This window comes from Cajanus cajan, chromosome 6 (genome assembly GCF_000230855.2).
Source record: "Cajanus cajan strain Asha chromosome 6, NIPB_CcT2T_4, whole genome shotgun sequence".
In the NCBI taxonomy this organism is placed as follows: Eukaryota; Viridiplantae; Streptophyta; class Magnoliopsida; order Fabales; family Fabaceae; genus Cajanus; species Cajanus cajan.
The window spans coordinates 17,761,157-17,781,523 of record NC_138522.1 but is presented as its reverse complement, the minus strand read 5'-3'; the positions used below and the strand labels follow the sequence as shown (position 1 = coordinate 17,781,523).

The window sequence follows — 20,367 nt, the reverse complement described above, 5'->3', positions numbered from 1 at the left end:
TTATATATTAATAATATTAATTTATTGTTAATATTGATAATATATATAAGATTAAATAAAAATATATGATATAAATATAAATTTTAGTGATTAAAACATAAAAATTAGATTATATTTTTAATTAGTATTCTTCTAATATTTTATTTTTATTTTTTATATTAAATAGTTATATAGACTACTAATTTATCTATTAATATATTAATTATATTGACATTAATTTATCAATGATATTATTAATAGTAATAATATATAATTTTTTATTTAGTGGTAGTAAATAAAATTGTTAATGTAAAAATATATTTTTATTTTATAGTTATTAGTTTATCTATAAATATACTATTAATAATATCATAAATACTAATAATATATAAAATATAACATGACATAATGCATGTTTTTTTATTTAATTGTAGTAATAAATATATGTACAGTTTTGATTCCCAATTAAGGTATATATTATCACTTTCAATTCTGTAAGAAATTCAATAATTTAATGGTTAAATGTTGAAGTTAAGGATGTAGTGGTTCAAATTTCACATAACACTTTGTCATTTTTTTTCCTTTTATTTTTCACATACTACATCATTACATTACGTCAACCACGTCAACTACACACGGACATCTATATGTTTTGTCATGACATTATGTTAACATCATCCATTAGCACCACAATACCTATTACTTCATTCGTCAATGCGACGTCATTAAAATTTACTAAATTTACAATAGAAAATTAACAAAAGAATCAAAACTGTACAATTGAAATACATAAATTAATTTTCTCTATTAAAATTCATGAGATCAAAATTATATAATTAAAATACTTGAAAAACCAAAATTACATTTAAATCTTTATATTTTATAACATACACAAATTTTGTAGACTCGGTTTTCACATACTAACTTCACTTTATAGAAAATAATTAAATTATTACAAAAACATTTATATATATTAATAATTAAATAACTTATAAAACAACAACCCGTGCATTAGCACGGGTAAAATGCCACACTAGTTATACATAAAACTTAACAAATAGTTAAAAAAAATAGTGCAAATATTTCACTTTTCACATATACTAACTTCACATTATGGAGACTAATTAAATCATTATAAAGTATATATATATATATATAATAATAATAATAATAATAATAATAATAATAATAATTAAATAACTTATAAAACAACCCGTGCATTAGCACAGGTACCATGCCATACTAGTTATAAATAAAAATTAACAAAATTTAAGAAACGTTCATCAAAGCTTATTACACTATTACATATTATTAATACCAAAGATTTAAGAAACTTACCGATGCATCTTGCGGGCACCGTTACTAACTTTCCTAAAAGGAGCGGACACATACGTAAATTTCATTTTGGACTTTTGGTATATCAAAGGTTAAAGGTTTCGTAGACATCCACAAATATAGTATATCACCAACGAGTATAGCAATGACACCACATTCAGGTACAACGTATTGCATGCTGCAATGCCACTCAACCAAGGTAAGCACTAAGGTGGGGCCCAGCCAGGTCATTAGGTAATGTTATGGGTACCCGCAAATAATTGCACGCGTGACTACACCGACACCACAACAAACACAACCAACCCAACACAATTTTGAAGGCACACAAGAAGATTAATGCCACTGGCAATGCAATGCAATGCAACGCATGTTAAAAACATGGTAAAACTCAAGAACGAACCATGATGACATTAAGTAATTAGAACATTGACAACATTACTCAACAAACTAGCATGCCACAGTACATGCTGGAGATGCTAGAACATCACCTCCTACAGCTACATTATGGACATTGGCAGCAGCTTCCAGACGTTCCCATGTAATTCGTCGCCGTTCGGCGGCGGCGCTTGACCTTGAACCTTCCTCCTCCAACTTACGTTGGCAGGCAAGCACCAGATCCTCGTCCATCTGAGACAGCATCTTCCTCATGTTCTCAGTCTGATTGAGCACTGTTCGATTCCAGTGGTTTTGGGTGTTATGTACAAGTGCTGAGAACACAAGAGGCAGAATCACCTGCCGGTTTTGGTTGACAACATCAAGGATGTACTCGTTGTTCCATAGCAAATGAGCTCGCTCAGCCACCTGAACAAAGATATGAATTTAAGTAGATTAATATTTTTTTATGTGAAATGTTAATGACACTCATTTAAACACCTTTAATATTAGTTAAAATTTACTGAAAAGCATAAAATCATGCATGAGAGCTCATTAAACAAAGAGAAGAAGTGTGTTGGAGAGTATTACTAGCACTCCTCTTCTTCACAAACATCACCAACGAAACCATGCAACAATTTAGTCTCTTGTACATAACTCTCCCATTGGGTTGGCACATTTTAGGAGTAAAGTGAAATGTTAGGAATCCCACATTGAATCATTGAATAGAATATGAAGTTCAATGTGGTACTTAAGTCTTAAAGTTCTCCCATCTAATGGACTAGTCTTTTAAGTTGTGCTCTCATCATATGCTTAAGTCTTAACAATTGGTACTTTCATTGAGCAAGCGAACAACACCATAATGTTGTATTGTACATCATGTTTATATCACCATTGATTTATAAATCCTTTTTAATATAGTTTGCTTCCACATGTTTCCTCCCCACATGTCCAAATCATTAAGGCGAGATTCTTTCTACAATAGGAGCTATTTCAATTTTATATTTAATGCATTCATTCCTAATCTTTTCTTGTCTTGATATGCGCCCAAATCCAACACAACATTCTCATCCCAGCCCCAAAACCATGTAACTAGAAATTTCATGGCATGATACCAAGGCTATACCAATGTCTATATCCAAGTTTATTAAAAAAAACCAATTAATCTCTTAAGAGCCGGAGTAAAGAATTGAAAGCATAATGGTACTGAAAAGCAGAAAGGAAGGATTTGCTACTCAACATCCAATTCCTTAATAATTACAAGTTCTCTGAATCAGGCGGAAGAAACATGCTGTTGAAGTAGTATAAAATTTAGAATAAGACATAAAAGTTTACTCTTACATTACAGTTACATATAAAAATGCAGATAAAAGAGCAGAGTAGGCAAAATTACCTGGTAATGATAGCTATTAAGACAGCAAGCTATGCGTCGAAACAATGGGACCATAATCTTCTGAAATTCAACCATGATTGTCACTTCCAAAACCTCTTCCAACTCACTTATGAACATTAGCTCCTTTTGGCTATTTGTTACTGGCCAGTACTTCAATAGTCCCATTATTACAGTGCTAGCCAGGGTTGGATCCTTATCTATGAACTGTACAACACAATATGTTAACTGCTGATGATAAATACCAACAGATTTAGGTTTGTGTAAAGGTAGTAAAGCCCTACACAAAAACATTTTGTGCTCCTCCTTCAATGGCAAGGCAAACCCACAAATCACACTCCCAAAAATCTCCAACAGCTCAGCAATTCCATTATGACGTTCAGTCTCAAAAATAAAACGGTAGATGATATTGCTGACAGATTTCCGTATGAAAGGCCTGTGTACCATGAATTTTCCATAGATTCTATGCAGAATTGCCTTCAAGCAATCTCTTTCTCTAGGATCCTCAGAGTCAAAAAGGTCTAGCAATCTTGCAATAAACGAGTGATCAATATGCATTTTTGCCACCTTTAGATCAAGAGAATTACAATTTATGAATTGAAGGAGAAGATCATAAACAATGTGGAGGTTAGACCAGGAAGGATCAAACATAAGCTCTTCATCTTCTGTTTCCCCACAAGTAGCACTAGTGCGAAACTTAGGAGGAAAAACCCTGAACAAGTTACTTGCACACATTTTACACATTGCAGCTATTGCTGGTTCTGTGAACTTTGCAGATCCAGAAGAAACAAAATCAACAAGCTCTACCAATGTTTGATGTTTAACATCTTGCTCTGTGCAGTTCTTATCAGGATGACTAGGATCATAAACTCTGCAGCAAAGATTCAACTTACTGATGAACAGGTTTTGTTTCTGATTATTTGAAACATCTTTGAAAGATATATGGGGGTCAACTGCTTCCACTCCAGCATTCAAGCTTGCCGGAAATACCACTGAAGATACCCGCTTCACAGCATTTAATTTGCTTGAAATGGCAACACCAACAGTTGTACATTGAAAGACATTTGCAAAAGTAGTAGGACTCCCAGAATCACTCTGTACTGAATCTGATGTGTCCGATTTTGGCACCTTCTTAGGCAATTTGCTAAGAATTTGCTTCAACATGGTACCTAGCAAAGAGAACACCAGCACGAATTTTTCACTCTCAGCTAAAATCCTAGGAAGTCTTTTTGTTCATCTCCAAATGAACCAGAAAATCATCCCAAAAATTGTGCAATCATTTAACAACAAAGCAAAAACTGGAAAGTAAAGCCTGTGTATGAGACTTACAGAGAGTGCAACAAAGACCGATTTAGAGATTAAACCCAAGCACAAAAGCATAAAACCCAATGAAAGAAAATGAACAAATCCTGTGCTACAAAGAATACTAAAACACAACCACCGCAAGTGTGCTATCTACTATGCCTCAGAAGTTTACTGCGAGCCTATTTGGATACAAGCTAGAAATGCTTTTGGAAGCTTATTTATTGAAGATAAAGAATATTTTTAGTCGAGAAACTCAAGTGTTTTTGGGAGCTTATCTATCAGAGATAAAGAGTATTTTCTAGTAGAGAAGCTTTCAAAAGTGCTCATTTCCACGCATGACCATAATAAAAAATGGATTGCAACAAATATAACCAATGATTTAAATCAAAGTCACAGTTGCAGTGACAGTTTTGTCACAATCCTTGATATGCTAGAAATTGTGCAACACGTGCTGCCGGAGCAGCTCCAATTGTGGTCGCGGAACATTTTAAAACGTTGAATACCCAAAAACAGAGACACAAAAACCAATAGAGAAGCACAACTCTTGGCACAAGGTATGCGTGTGTTAGTGCAATTAAGGACAGTCATAACAACAACAATAATTCATAGAATGCACTCAGGATATTTTGAAAACTATAAACAGCAACAAATTCTAACCAGATCTAGGAGATATTGCAAAATTCAGTACATTAGGATGAGCTTCATTATTTTCAAAGCCAGAAGAAGTTCATCTGGAAGAGTGTTTTGGAATAAAATAAAACGAAACCAACCCTTTTCGAGCAAGGAATTAACGAACCGTCAATAAATACAAAAACTCAAAAACTTCGCAGCTGAAGCAAGAGTGGTTGTAGAAACCAAGATCGAAACAAACACTAAAGCATTGCATAATCCTGGTACCCTATACGATAATTACCGGACAATTTTCTTTTTAAAAAACGAAAGTCACCCTCAAACACGAAACAACATAGAAATCAGCATATTTACGAATTTAAAAATAAATAAATAAACGCAGTAATTTAGATAGAAGCAGAAAGTACCAACCTGATTTGTTTGAAAAAAATGCTTGGACAAAGAGAGGGAGAACTAGTCAATGAAGTATGAAAGTTCCATAGATTGAACAAGGAGCCTAAGAGAGAGAGAGAGAGAGAGAGCGTGTTTTTTGGTTTGGTGGTGAAGAAAAAAAAAAGAAAGAAAAGAGTTTGACGTGGAAAATGTGAGATTTGTTTTTGGTTTAGTTGGAGAATAGAGGGAGGGAGACCCTATCAGTTCCTCGATTGAAGAGAACAAGCGATGCGACATGTTATTTAGAATTGTAGTCTTAGGTACATCACTCCGGTCACCGTTGAATCCAACTCCCATACATAATAGTAATATATATTATTTTTAAAAATTTTGTGGTATCTATAACATTTATGCTAATAATAAAGAAAATTATCTTATTTTGAGTTCTCATCTATTTATAATATTAAAATTATTTGTATTACATCGATATGTCAATTTAAAATATCTTTAAAACGTTATCATAGTAATAAAAATATTTATGTATCATTCTATATTATTTCTCTTATTTTAATATATCTTCATATCTACAAATTATTTATATGTCATTTTAGAATGTCTCTTATTTTAATATATATCTCTATAACAAAAAATTGTATATCTTCATATTTACAAATCCTAAATATTTAGATTAAGGAGTTCTATAGTCATAGTTCTTCTCTGTTTATGACGACTCGCCCCTTTTACTATTTCATAGTCATCATTCTTTATTGAAGCGAAAACAAATGGTTGTACTTCCATCACATACACACAATAATTGCATCCAATTCAACCTTCCTTTACAGAAAATCATGATGGTCACTTCTTCATCATGTACGTGAAATAGTTGCACCTCCATTTCAGATTGTTATAAAAAGAGGTAGGTGTAATTTCTTCTAATACATATTCTTTTACTTAAGATAAAAAAATTTAATAATATAGCAAATTGAAATTTAATCAATTTTTTTACTCAATTTACTAAACTGAATCTCTTTATTGGATTACTCATAAATTTAGATATTATGTCTTTCAAATTGTTCCTCCCAATCACTTTAGTATATTAAATTCTTATCTCAATTTTAACGTTAACAACACTCGATGATGACTCTCCAATATGGAATGACACTGAAATTGGAGTTGTAGTCTTCTTGGGTAAGATTAATTTAAATAAGTGATATTTTTTGTTTTGATTTCATTCTATTTTGTGTTGGATTTTTATTTAGTCACAAAATTTCTAATTCAACATTTTGTTTTGCAGTTAAACTTTCATGTGGTAGATCACCAAGTTCAAATTCACAATTTCTGACATTCACTTTTGCCAGTTTTTATTTGTTTATAATTTTTTTTATTACCTTGTCATTTTACATATTCTCTAAGAATTCCAACTATTTTTTTCATTTTTAAATATAAAATCACACTTTATTGAAATTAATTACAAAACTTGATAGTTATATGTTTTAATTGATATTAAATTCATAATTGTGACACCCTTACTACCCCAACACATAAAGCGTAATAATGTAATTAAATTAAGGAAATACATTTTTCAACACTGGTAAAAAGGATTACATAAAAACCTTCACAAATGTTCTTTAATATCCAAAATGATTAAAAAGGTAACATTGGAAAATAAAATGTAAGAGTTTACAAATTGTTTTTAAAGTAATAAGTACAACTCCAAATCCATATAAAAATTCATGTCCTAGAAATCCTCTGCCCTTATGTCACAATATCAGAGCATACCCACAATTCAATCGTTAGCATTCTAGATGCCACTCATAGCCGGATCTTCTTCACCTAAAACATCCATAATTGCACGGTCAAAAAAGATAACATCTATATTTAAAGCACACAAGGAAAAACACAACATAATCTCATCAATTATTGAAGTCTTTACAAGCATATCCATACATTCTAATTCTATCAATCATGCATCATATTCACATCACGATTTCACAATCACATCAGTCTATCACAAATCTTGCAATTAACACTATGCCAATGGTCACGCCACCTCAAGGTCGTGCCACTCTAGACATAAGTGATACGTATTAATTGTCTCACTCATCCCACACCATGCCAGGGGTACGCTCGTCCTTGTAGCATCACTTACTCAAGATTCGTCTCATCCCTGGTCATATGTGTGAGGAACCACAATCACATCACAATCACAATCATCACAAATCTTACTATGTCAAGGTCACGCTACCCTTTAACCTAGGGTCGTGCTCACCCCTGACATCACACTGTGTCAAGGTCATGCTACCCTTTTAGTAGCCTAGGGCCGTGCTCACCCCTGACATAACATTGTGCCAAGGTCACGCTATCCTTTTAACAGTCTAGGGTCGTGCTCACCCCTGGTCATCAGTATGAGGATCCACAACCACATCTCATTCACATTCCACACATCTCATTTCATAACTCAAATTCATATCACATACACAATTCCATATCACATACACAACAGATAAGTCCAACAAAATAAGGGTTTACACACCCCTCAAGCAATTCACATCTAGATCATCAATTCTTAACAAGTAATATAAGAATAACATTCATAAATTAATATAATAATCAATGGAATTACCAATTTAATACAATCTTAACATAAATGGCAAAATCCCCAATTATCCTAAAACTTAACCCACAGGCACTTTTCTACAATTTCATTCTCTCTCCCAGATCATCATTCTTACAAATTAAATATATATTTCTAATCCTCAATACATATACAGTCTAATGGGATCATCAATTTCTTAAACAGAAATAATTATAAAATTATCCCTAATCCTACGGGATCCCTCCTCTACCCAATTTCCTCATGTAACTTTACACATAAATAATTCCCTTTTCCCCCGTACCTTGATATGTAGAAGCTGAACCTACACAAGATCTGGTTGGTCTCCCTAGCTGGGTTCTCCTCGGTCTGAAGCAGAAAGTAAAGGGAAAGAAGAGAGAGCAGAAGAAAAGAAATCAGAAAATGAGAGGTGTGCCTTTTTGGGAGTGGTAGAGAGCTCAATTTATAGGCATCAAGCTTCGCCGGAACGGCCCGTTCCAAATCCGGAACGGCCCGTTCTGGACTCTGACGGCATGTGTAAAATTCACATCCAAAACGGTCTGTTCTCAAACCAGAACGGCCTGTTCTGGGTTTGCACTTAACCCACAACGGCCATATCTGGAACCGCCCGTTCTTAATTAGGGTTATAGGCATTTTTGGTGATTTGGAACGCCCCGTTCCAATTTGAGAACGCCCCATTCCCATCTAAAAATTGTAGACAATTTTTGTATTTTGGAATGGCCCGTTCCAATTTGGAAACGGTCCGTTCTGAACTACAAAATCACTCTCGTCTTAGTAGTTTAGAACGACCCGTTCCAATATGGGAACGGCCCGTTCTGGGCTACTAAATTACCTTCTTTTTAGTAGTTTGGAACGGCCCGTTTCAATTTGGGAACGTCCCGTTCTGAGCTACTAAATTACCCCTATTGGGCTTTTGGGCCCTCAAACAATCTGTGAAAATTGGACTATTAGAATTCTCCCCTCCTTTAAGAAATTTCGTCCTCGAAATTCACTTTAAAACAGAAATAGGTAGGCTCCTCGCATCTTGTTTTCAAATTCTCATACAACCTCACTACCTTACTCATGTACAACTCTAACAATCTCACTAAGGAACATCTATTATCAACGAGGGTAAGGCAAGTAAATTTGGTAAGTCTAACCACTATAACCCAAAAAGAATCAAATTTTGTAATCATCTTAGGCAAGCCTACAACCAAGGTTTATCTACACACCATCTCACTTCCAAAATGGAACGTGTAAAGGCTACAAAGTCCCAAAGACTTCTAGCATACTAAACACGAGTATACAAATTCCTCTACTCCTCTTTTCACCTTAGGCCATTACGCTTCCGCTGCGCCACTCTGATACATCCTCCTAAGGTCCCGATACATCTCAGTAGCTCCTAAATGAATGTTAAGAGAGTACTCTTATGTCCTTCCTCTAAAATCATCTTTCTTAATTCAAGGTTACTAAGCACCCAAGTTTGTTCTTGCACCTGAAAACAACGTCGATTTCTAATCAGAAATGGTTATCTATACTTCTACCAATCTTCTCCACTTGATTCCCTAAGAAAGGATCTGACTCCTAGGCTTCTCTAATCTCATCCATTAATTCACTAGTCACTTTCAACATAATCAATTCAATGCTCCTAAGGATAATCTCACACACCAAGCATAAGTCTTTAAATTCTTCAATCAAATCCAACCTTTAAATCATAAAAAAATGATATATCAGAGGTCATCATAATCAAGGCATCTGCCACAAATATTGGTTTTACTTCTATGATCATCTCTAAAGATCAAGCACCTAAGCGTAAGTTCACTAGGTATACATATCAAATCTCTAATTTCACCACTCCATCTACACCCAAGTCAAACTCTTATCCATCACCTTATCCTATAGCCTCATATCTTGTCACCAAAATGAATCAACTAATTATGCTTCTCCAATTTCCTTCAACAATCCATTCGTTACTCAAGTCATACTTAGTCTCACACTACTAAGGGTAACCTTATAAGCCAAACTTAAATCTCTAATTTGAGCCAAAAAGATTCATCTCTCTAATCATAAGGGAGGATAGATGTAGAGGTTTCCTACTCAAAACATTGGTCACCATAATGGCTTTACTCAGATAACAACTAAGTTTGAAATATTAGTCCTCCAGAAATTTAAACTATCTCTTTTGTCTCATAGTTTAACTCCTTCAGTCAACAGATAACTAAGGCTCTAATGATCAATAAATACCTCAAGCTTAGAATCATATAGGCAGTGTCTCTAAATATTACAACTGCTAACTTAAAATCATAGGTAAGGTAATTCCTCTAATGAATTTTCAATTGCCTAGAATCACAAGCTACTACCTTTCCTTCTTGCATCAACACTCCACCCAAACCTATCTTAGAAACATCAATCTATACCACAAAAGGCTTACTAAGATCGGCCAATGCTCACACTAGTGCACTAGTCGATCTTTCCTTAAGAATTTGGGAACTACTCTCACACTTACTATCTAACACAAAAACAACACTCTTCTTAGTCAATTTGTTCAAAGGTAATACTATCTTAGAAAGTTACTCAATAAATATCCAACAACAATGAGCTAATCTAAGAAAACTCTTAATCTCACTAACTAACTTTTGGTATCTCCCACTTAACCATAACTTCTACCTTAGGTAGATCTACGTTATACCTCTGCTAGAAATTACAGAACCTAGAAAACTCATCTTATACAATCAAAAATCATACTTAGATAACTTAACCTAAAGTTGTCTTGGATATATCTTCACACTTAACTCTAATATGATGATATCACATCCTAAGGTCAATCTCACTAAACACACAAACATTCACTAATTGATCCATAAGGTCATCTATCCTCATATCTACATACATGCATATAAAATCATATTAGAATACATATTTTAAACCTTCATATATATCATCCCTAAGCATGTACGAATCAATCACCGTTTACTCCATATAGCATGTACATGAACCAACTTAACCATATAACATCATACAACCTTAAACAACCTTTCAATCCATATGACAACGCCTTAGGCTATCATAACCAAATCAGTTTTATCCTTGCATTGCCTAATAACTCAAAAACATCATGATAGCATATATGTCCCTTCAATAACCCTCAAAGAAAAAGATACATAGAGAATTGTACTCATCCAAATGATCCCAAACCTATCACAAAAGAAAACTAAGAGAATAAGCTATAACTCTGATGAAGATATAAGATTCTAAAACGATCATCTTCTTAGCTAAAAATTCAAAAACCACAACAAATATATTCAGCGCATACAATTAGACTTCTGATCACCAAAGCAGTTATAACTGAAGTTCTAGACCTCTGTTTTATCTTATTCTAGTTCCATTGGAAAGATAACATCCAAAGTTACAACTTTCATGAAGACCATAAAATCTAATTCTGTCAATACTATACTCATACTGGCACAAAAAAACTGCAGTGAAAATATCCCATATACCATACAGCAATAGTGTACTAACATCCCACCAAATACCTCAACCATTCCAAACTCACACCTCAACTTCATATTCAAGCTTCCCACTACAATCCTAAACCAAAATAACTCATATTTAGCACAACAGACTTAGAAAATAAAACTCACATACTACCTAAACCATAAACGGTTAACATGCCAGCACCAACACTCAAGGGAATTACCAACATTTCAATCTCTCATCAAGGATACCAAAACTCCAATTCTCAGATACAACCTCCTTGGATTCAATCGCTACAACTATAGATTCCAGAAACTCCATTAACCGTAAGCTCTCGACAAACCAATGTCTCTCCCAAATCTAAGGTCCCAATAATTTCTAGTTGGCTAGCACAAGGCTTCGTCCACTACTACTGGCACGTATGCTCGTAACGCGAGCGATACCACTCAACCACTACTTCTTACGTAAGCAAGAAGTATCAAAACAAATAAGCAATCATGAATAGCATCAACTAAGCTATATCATGTCTTTCAGCCAAATTCTGAGAAAACAATATAAGTGTAAGCATAACATTAACAACACCAGGGACACATCATGATGGAAATCTAATCTCCAAGGATCCCTTTGGAAGAGGTAAGACCAAGAAGGGTGAAGGTTGATCCAAGGAAGCTCACCCATGAAGACCATTGGGCCTTTAACTAGGTCCATGGTTAGGAAGCTAGAGGAGGCTTCTACAGAGGAGGTGCTTCTTAGACCTTTGCTCCTCATGAGCATTGATTATGATTCCTCTTATTAGTCTCTTGAGTTTCCATTATACATACTTGTATAGTTGATTTCTTGTACTTTGTATATAATAGATACTTGTATAGGTATATTTTTGCCTTTGTATTTGAGAGGCACTCTATTTCCTTTACTAGCTATTGTATATTGTTTCTAGGGTAGGTTACTTGGACACTTTGACTCCATTTAACCTAATCTAGAAATACATTCTTTTCTTAGTTTTCTAGTAGTAGGATTGGGAGTGACATTAGCAAGCTAGAGAGTGTCACTAGCAAGCTAGAGAGTGTTACTAGCAATTGGGTCTAGAGGTGGGCATAGGCAAATTTTTACATATTGGACTCATTTTACTCCTAATTTTTCATAGATTTGATTTAGCTAGGTTCCATTCACATTGGATGAACCTAACTAAACCAAATCAACATTTTCAAAACCGGTTGGAGTAAAATAAAGTCCAAAGAGCCGCCCACCTTAGCTTGTGTTCACATTGGCCGAATTGCTTGTCTCCTCTCAAGCTTAGAAGCTTGAAGCACAAGCTTCTCCTTAGCTTGCTTACCAAGCAAGCTAAGTGAGTAGCTTGCTCTCCAAGCCTCTAGACCATGGATGGTTAGCTAGACCTTACCATGGTTCCTAGTGAACCATGGTTAAGGCTAGCTTGCTCTCCAAGCTTCCTGCTCCTATATACTTGTTTTCCTTTCATTGTAAGACACTTTTTGAGATATTGAGAATTATTTTCTGAAGAATTTTTCAGATTTCTCTCTTCTAAAAGTCCTTAAACCTCTTTGATATTCATCCAATTATTTTATCCCTTCACTAGAAGAGTGTGGTGAGAATTGAAGAGACTTATCTCTTCATCAAGGAGTGGCGTCTCTTGGGAGAGTTCTCCACCAAACCGTGGTGGTTCTAAGGTCTCCTCCTCCATTGGAGACCTTAGCAAAGCTTAGGAAGAATCAAGGAGTCGAAGATCTAGGGAGGAACTTGAAGAGGATTCACATCAATCAGGATTCTCCAACAAGTTTCCATCACATCATCATCATCATCATCATCATTATCCAAAACAAGCATCATTAAAGTACACAACAAACAAAACACTGTCAGAGTACACAATAGAATCATGATAAGTACATAACTCACGGTCGATTGGATCGACCTGCTCTGATACCACTAAATGTGACACCCTTACTACCCCCAAAACATAAAGCGTAATAATGTAATTAAATTAAGGAAATACATTTTTCAACATTGGTAAAAGGGTTCACATAAAAACCTTCACAAATGTTCTTCAATATCCAAAATGATTGAAAAGGGAACATTGGAAAATAAAATGTAAGAGTTTACAAATTGTTTTTAAAGTAATAAGTACAACTCCAAATCCATATAAAAATCCATAGTCCTAGAAATCCTCTACCCCGATGTCACAATATCAGAGCATACCCACAATTCAATCGTTGGCATTCTAGATGTCACTCATAGCTCGATCTTCCTCACCTAAAACATCCACAATTGCACGGTGAGAAAAGATAACATCTATATGTAAAGTACACAAGGAAAAATATAACATAATCTCATCAATTATTGAAGTCTTTACAAGCATATCCATACATTCTAATTCTATCAATCATGCATCATATTCACATCACGATTTCACAATCACATCAGTCTATCACAAATCTTGCAATTAACACTATGCCAATGGTCACACCACCTCAAGATCGTGCCACTTAGACATAAGTGATACGTATTAATTACCTCACTCATCCCACACCATGCCAGGGGTACACTCGTTCTTGTAGCATCACTTACTCAAGGTTCGTCTCATCCCTAGTCATATGTGTGAGGAACCACAATCACATCACAATCACAATCATCACAAATCTTACTATGTCAAGGTCACGCTACCCTTTAGCCTAGGGTCGTGCTCACCCCTGACATCACACTGTGTCAAGGTCATGCTACCCTTTTAGTAGCCTAGGGCCGTGCTCACCCCTGACATAACACTGTGCCAAGGTCACGCTACCCTTTCAACAGTCTAGGGTCGTGCTCACCCCTGGTCATCAGTATGAGGATCCACAACCACATCTCATTCACATTCCACACATCTCATTTCATAACTCAAATTCATATCACATACACAATTCCATATCACATACACAACAGATAAGTCCAACAAAATAAGGGTTTACACACCCCCCTAATCAATTCACATCTAGATCATCAATTCTTAACAAGTAATATAAGAATAACATTCATAAATTAATATAATAATCAATGAAATTACCAATTTAATACAATCTTAACATAAACGGTAAAATCCCCAATTATTCTAAAACCTAACTCACAGGCACTTTTTTACAATTTCGTTCTCTCTCCCAGATCATCATTCTTACAAATTAAATATATATTTCTAATCCTCAATACATATACAGTCTAATGGGATCATCAATTTCTCAAACAGAAATAATTATAAAATTACCCCTAATCCTACGGGATCCCTCCTCTACCCAATTTCCTCATGTAACTCTACACATAAATAATTCCCTTTTCCTCCATACCTTGATATGTAGAAGCTGAACCTACACAAGATCTGGTTGGTCTCCATAGCTGGGTTCCCCTCGGTCTAAAGCAAAAAGTAGAGGGAAAGAAGAGAGAGCAGAAGAAAAGAAATCAGAAAATGAGAGGTGTGTCTTTTTGGGAGTGGTAGAGAGCTCAATTTATAGGCATCAAGCTTTGCCGGAACAGCCCGTTCCAAATCCAGAACGGCCCATTCTGGACTCTGACGGCATGTGTAAGGTTTACATCCATAACGACCTATTCTCAAACCAGAATGGTCTGTTCTGGGTTTGCACTTAACCCACAACGGCCATATCTGGAACGACCCGTTCTCAATTAGGGTTATAGGCATTTTTGGTGATTTGGAACACCCCGTTCCAATTTGGAAACGCCCCGTTCCCATCTAAAAATTGTAGACAATTTTTGTATTTTGGAACGGCCCGTTCCAGTTTGAGAACGGCCATTTCGGAACTACAAAATCAGTCTCGTTTTAGTAGTTTGGAACGGCCCGTTCCAATATGGCAGTCTCATGTTTGAATTTTAACTTTTTTTTATTACCTTAATTTTTCATTTTACATATTCTCTACGAATTCCAACTACTTTTTTCATCTTTAAACATAAAATCACACTTTGTTGAAATTAATTGCAAAAATTAGCAGTTATATGTTTAAACTGATATTAAATCCATAATGAATCCTAATTAATTATGATAAAATTCTATAATTTTTTAATAAAATTATATACTATCTAAACCAAAATAATGATTTGATATTTTTTTATACTAACTAATTGTAATTTTTAAAAAAATAAAGAAAAAGTGTTACTTTGATAGCATTTGTTAATAGAAGGATTCTTAATTCAGACAAAAGAAGTCATTTCTTAAATAGCCATAATGATATACTATTATCATATGTAACAATTAAATTATAAATTATTTAACCTAAAATAACTATTTAATTATCATGGAAAGGTGTTAAATGCGTCATCATCTCCTCGATTCAATGGTCTTATCACATTTGGCCATCCGCCTAAATGTCATGCTTGAGGCAATAAAGCTCCCAGCTAGCGTTTCTAACATGTAGGCATGGCAGCGGGGCGAGGGCGAGTTTTATGTTCCCCACTCCTGTCCCAACAAATTTAAATCGCCCCGCCCCGATACCCGCTGGGGTAAAATTTGGGTAGTCATCCCCGTCTCCGGCAGGGTTTGGGTTTCCCTGCCCCGCCCCTGCCCCCGCTCCTACCTTTTTTCTTTTTTTTTCTTTTAAGTAAATATGAACAAATTTTAAGAAAAATTAAAGAAAAATAAAATAATATAAATTTTTACATATAAATATTTCAAATTTTGGTTTTTATATATATATATATATATATATATATATATATATATATAAATTTTTAATTATATTATTAAGTGGGGCAGGGGCGGGGGCGGGGCGGGTATTAACATCCTTGTCCCCGCCCCCGCCGTCGATTTTATCAATTGGAAAAAACCCGAACTCAAATCTAAGCCCGATAAACACAGCTTTTCCCCTTCCAAATCGAGACGGGTTCGGACGGGTACCCACGAAAGCGGGTTAGATTGTCATGCCTAACATGAATGTCTATTAAATTATATATTATTTAACCTAAAATAACTATTTAATTGTCATGGAAAGCTAATTGAGTGTTTGACATAACTTTACCTAAAATATCTATCATTATATATGTATATAGACACCTTTATATTTCATAATAAATTAATAAATAATAATTACATATCATTTATTATTTTTTATAACTATCATTTTAATCAAATTATATCTTTTGATTATGAATTAATATGTTATTTAAGATATGCAACTATCAACTAAATATAAAATCAAATTATTAGTTTCTTAATATGAATTGTAATAAATTATAATATCATAATTATATTTTATAAAAAATTTGATTGAAATAAAACTATAATTTTATATGTGCTTTATATAAAATAGTGACATAATTTAATCGATGATCTACGTTATCTTAATTAATTAAGAAAATTAAATAATATATATATATATATATATATATTAACTGATATGAAAAAAAAAAAAATATATATATATATATATATATAAAGTAAGTTTGTAAATTTATATGCACAACTTTTAATTAAAATAGAAATTTTAATTATAATAGTTTAAGGTTTAGTTGACAAAAATACGCCGACAAATAGAAATAGTTTAATATCAGTTAATATTATTCATTTAAAAGTAATTTTAATTAATTAATTAATTAATTAATAGACTAAAGAATTGAAATATAAAAAATAATTATTATTATAATATTACTAAATTTTGATATAAATATAAGAAAAATTATAAATTTCGATAAATCGTGCAACGGGTGAGTTCAAGTCTAATTTTAATTATAAAGGAGATTCACTTTGGATTTATTATATTTGGACAATTTTGTCTCGTAACTAATTCTTAAACTACTTTTTCAACAATTTTTTTATTTAATTTTCTTTTTTTTATTTTGCAAAATTGCTCAAAATTATTCTTATAACTATAACTACTACTTAAAAATTGTTCATATCTTTAACAAATTACTTTAATACATGAGACATGAATTGCCTTTTTTAAGCTAGTATATATGAAGACAATAACTTGATTTGTGTATAAATTTTTAGATGAGTTTATCCTTTAATGTTTAAATAATAAAAATTAATATTAAAAATTAACTTCATTTATAAACATAAGTCTTAAGCTTGAGACCTTAAAATTTAAGGACCAAACACAACACCACAAACATTTGTAATTTTTAAATAACTTTCTTAAATAGAATATAAAGGCACAAAATGTCTCGACACTACTAGTCCTTATAAATTAAATGGTTTTAGGAACAGTTGATTTTTCTTATTTCTTACTTATATAGTATGTGAAGTCTTTAGGAAGTTTATCTTTTTTCCTTGAAATATATATATATATACCAGGAGAGAAAAAGTACTGTTAAGTCAATAGATGATTTCTTAAACTTATAATTTTAATGCTAATAAATAAAGTATTTTTATATATAGAAGAAATGTCTGCAAAAATGTCTCTAAAACATATCCTTAAAAAGCTTATCAGATGAAGTGTAAGTAGGGATGGCAACGGGGCGGGTCGGTACGGGTTTCATGATACTCGTCCCCGTCCTCGCGACTCAAACCCATCCCCGTACCCATACCGTCGGGTATGTAATTTCCGTCCCTATCTTCGCCCCCGTAAATTATTTTTTTTTTTACAAAAAAATACACAATATTTTTAAATTATTTTTTCATTATATTATAATCATGATTAAATTGTTTCTCTATCTCATATTTTAATCAAGAGATTTTTTAATAATTAAACAACTATAAATGTTTTACATTATAATAAATAATTACACATAATAAAATATTAAATTTTTTTAACATAATTCAATCGGGGACAGGTACGGGTACGGGTACGAGTACGGGGCAAGTATATATATACTTGTACCCGTACTCGTACCCGGTTTAACATATCGGGTTTTACCCGTACCCGTACCCGTACCCGTACCCGTACCTGTACCCGTACCTGTACCCGTACCCGGTCAAACAGGGTATTCCACGTCAAAGTTGAGACGGGTTTGGGTATTACTCACAGGTACGGATTTTATTTTTCATCCGTAAGTGTAAGATACAAATTGTCTATAAGATAATTGTTAACCAGACAAAGTATACAGATTATTTTATATGCTTTAAATATTTATCATTTATTGAGACTAACGACAACGTTCGATTTAAATATTTCATTCCTTAAAAAATCAAATCAAAAGATTGACTCAGAATTCATAAATTTGTTAAAGAGAAAAATCATTCTTTTCGTCAAAGCCAAATCCCTAAATCATGGATAAAAGTAAATAAAGTCACTATTATAGTTACTTTGTGTTGACATTGCTTTTACAAGCTTCGTTTGCTATGAAAAATTGATAAGTAGTCTCCTTGATCAGGTAAGAGGTACTATTTGATAAAATACATTTAATGTTCACATTAAATGTGTCAAACAATTACCTGTCACCACAAGGAAAGACGATGAAAATAGACAAAGCAGCTAAACTTAAAGTGTTACAACAGTCATCTTCTCTAGATTACTATATAAGAAGTTTTCAAAGAACAATAAAGATAGAGATGCGATATATACTTGTACATAAACTTGTTCTCTGGAAAAATTCATTTTTTTTCTTATAAACAGTCATTGCTCTATAAATTGGTTATATAACATTTAAGTGAGATGAACACAACATTTAATATAACCTTCATAACATTGTTATAAGGTTAAGCTTGAAAAGGTTTGTCTGTAAAAAAATACTTGTTTTGAGTCTAGAAAGGCTTGACTGTAAAAGAATATTTGGTCACTAAGCCTTGAGAGGCTTGTTGTTAAAAGAATATTTGGGTAGTTGCTTGAAGAGGCAAGTCAAAAAATACTTAAGATTAAGCCAAAAGTGGCTTAGTAAAAAAATACTTGTATCTTTGTTTAAAGATAGTGAAACTCAATTTGGTTGGATTGAAAACTGGACATAGTCTCGATAGTTAAGGCGAACCAATATAAAAATAATTAGTGTTTCATTTGACTACTTTTCTTACTTTACCTACTAGAAGAAGCCTCTCTTACAAGGCCCTCTATCTTTAATGGAGAGGATTACCTTTATTGGAAGGATTGAATAGAAATGTTCATCAAATCCATCCAATATCACCTTTGGTGAATCATCACTCAAGGTGATATTGTTACCAAGCTTGATAATGAATATACTCAGGATGACTACAACACATTACAATTCAATACTAAAGCAAGATACACCCTTGCTTGCTCCTTATCCAAAACAAAGTACAAGAAGTTTTGTAACTAATAAATAGCTAAAGAAATGTGGGATGCCATCAAAGTAACTCATAAAGGTACTGAAGATGGAAGGCTTATACAAGTTGTCACACTTCAAAGGCACTATGAGTTATTCTCCATGAAAAAGAGTGAATCCATAGATGAAATGTTTGAAAGATTCCAAATATTTCTAAATGGTTTAAAATCCCTAGAAATTGAGTTTTCCGGAGCTCAAAATAATTTTAAGATCATGGATAGTCTCCCTAAGATCTAGGAATCCAAAACCACAATCATCTCAAAAACACGTGATCTTAAGGTTCTCATTCTTGAATGAGATTATTTTATAAGTATTTAAAATCTCTATAATATAATAATCTTTTAAAATCTTTATATTTTTTTAATACTAATTAATTATTTTTAAGTTGTAAAAAGTTTCAAATGAATACCAATAAATTTTAATACTCTTTAAAAAAATCTTGAAAATCCATATTAAATACTACTAAATTATTTTTAAGTGACATAAAATTTTGATTAGATAATAAAAAACTATTTTTTACTAATTTTTTTTTAAATCCAATAAAATTCTAAATCAATAAACTCTAGTATCCCCGAATTAGAATCGGTGATCCATATCATCACATAATTACTTATAATAGAAATAACAAAAGTGACCGAAGTGTCATGTCTTCAACGTATATGTATGGTTATTTCTTTCGGTATTATTGCATCTTTATTATAAGGGAAAAGAA

General features: G+C 33.0%; 1 protein-coding gene across 3 annotated transcripts; it reads right to left on the bottom strand.

Moving 5' to 3' along the window:
- Nucleotides 1-1,368: 1,368 nt before the first annotated feature.
- On the bottom strand, nucleotides 1,369-5,718 carry LOC109818221 (serine/threonine protein phosphatase 2A 57 kDa regulatory subunit B' kappa isoform). Of its 3 annotated transcripts, none has more exons than XM_020383652.3 (3): nucleotides 5,178-5,328; nucleotides 3,080-4,245; nucleotides 1,369-2,115 (listed from the first exon to the last, which is right to left on the bottom strand). In XM_020383652.3, exons 2-3 carry the CDS (start codon nucleotides 4,238-4,240, stop codon nucleotides 1,762-1,764), a joined length of 1,515 nt encoding a protein of 504 aa, XP_020239241.1. In that variant the 5' UTR covers nucleotides 4,241-4,245; nucleotides 5,178-5,328; the 3' UTR covers nucleotides 1,369-1,761. The 3 variants fall into 3 exon arrangements, with proteins under 3 accessions (XP_020239241.1, XP_082932963.1, XP_020239240.1); XM_083076837.1 differs by lacking the exon at nucleotides 5,178-5,328 and adding an exon at nucleotides 5,039-5,163; XM_020383651.3 differs by lacking the exon at nucleotides 5,178-5,328 and adding an exon at nucleotides 5,423-5,718 and having other exon boundaries at nucleotides 1,697-2,115.
- Between the last annotated feature and the right edge of the window lie 14,649 nt (nucleotides 5,719-20,367).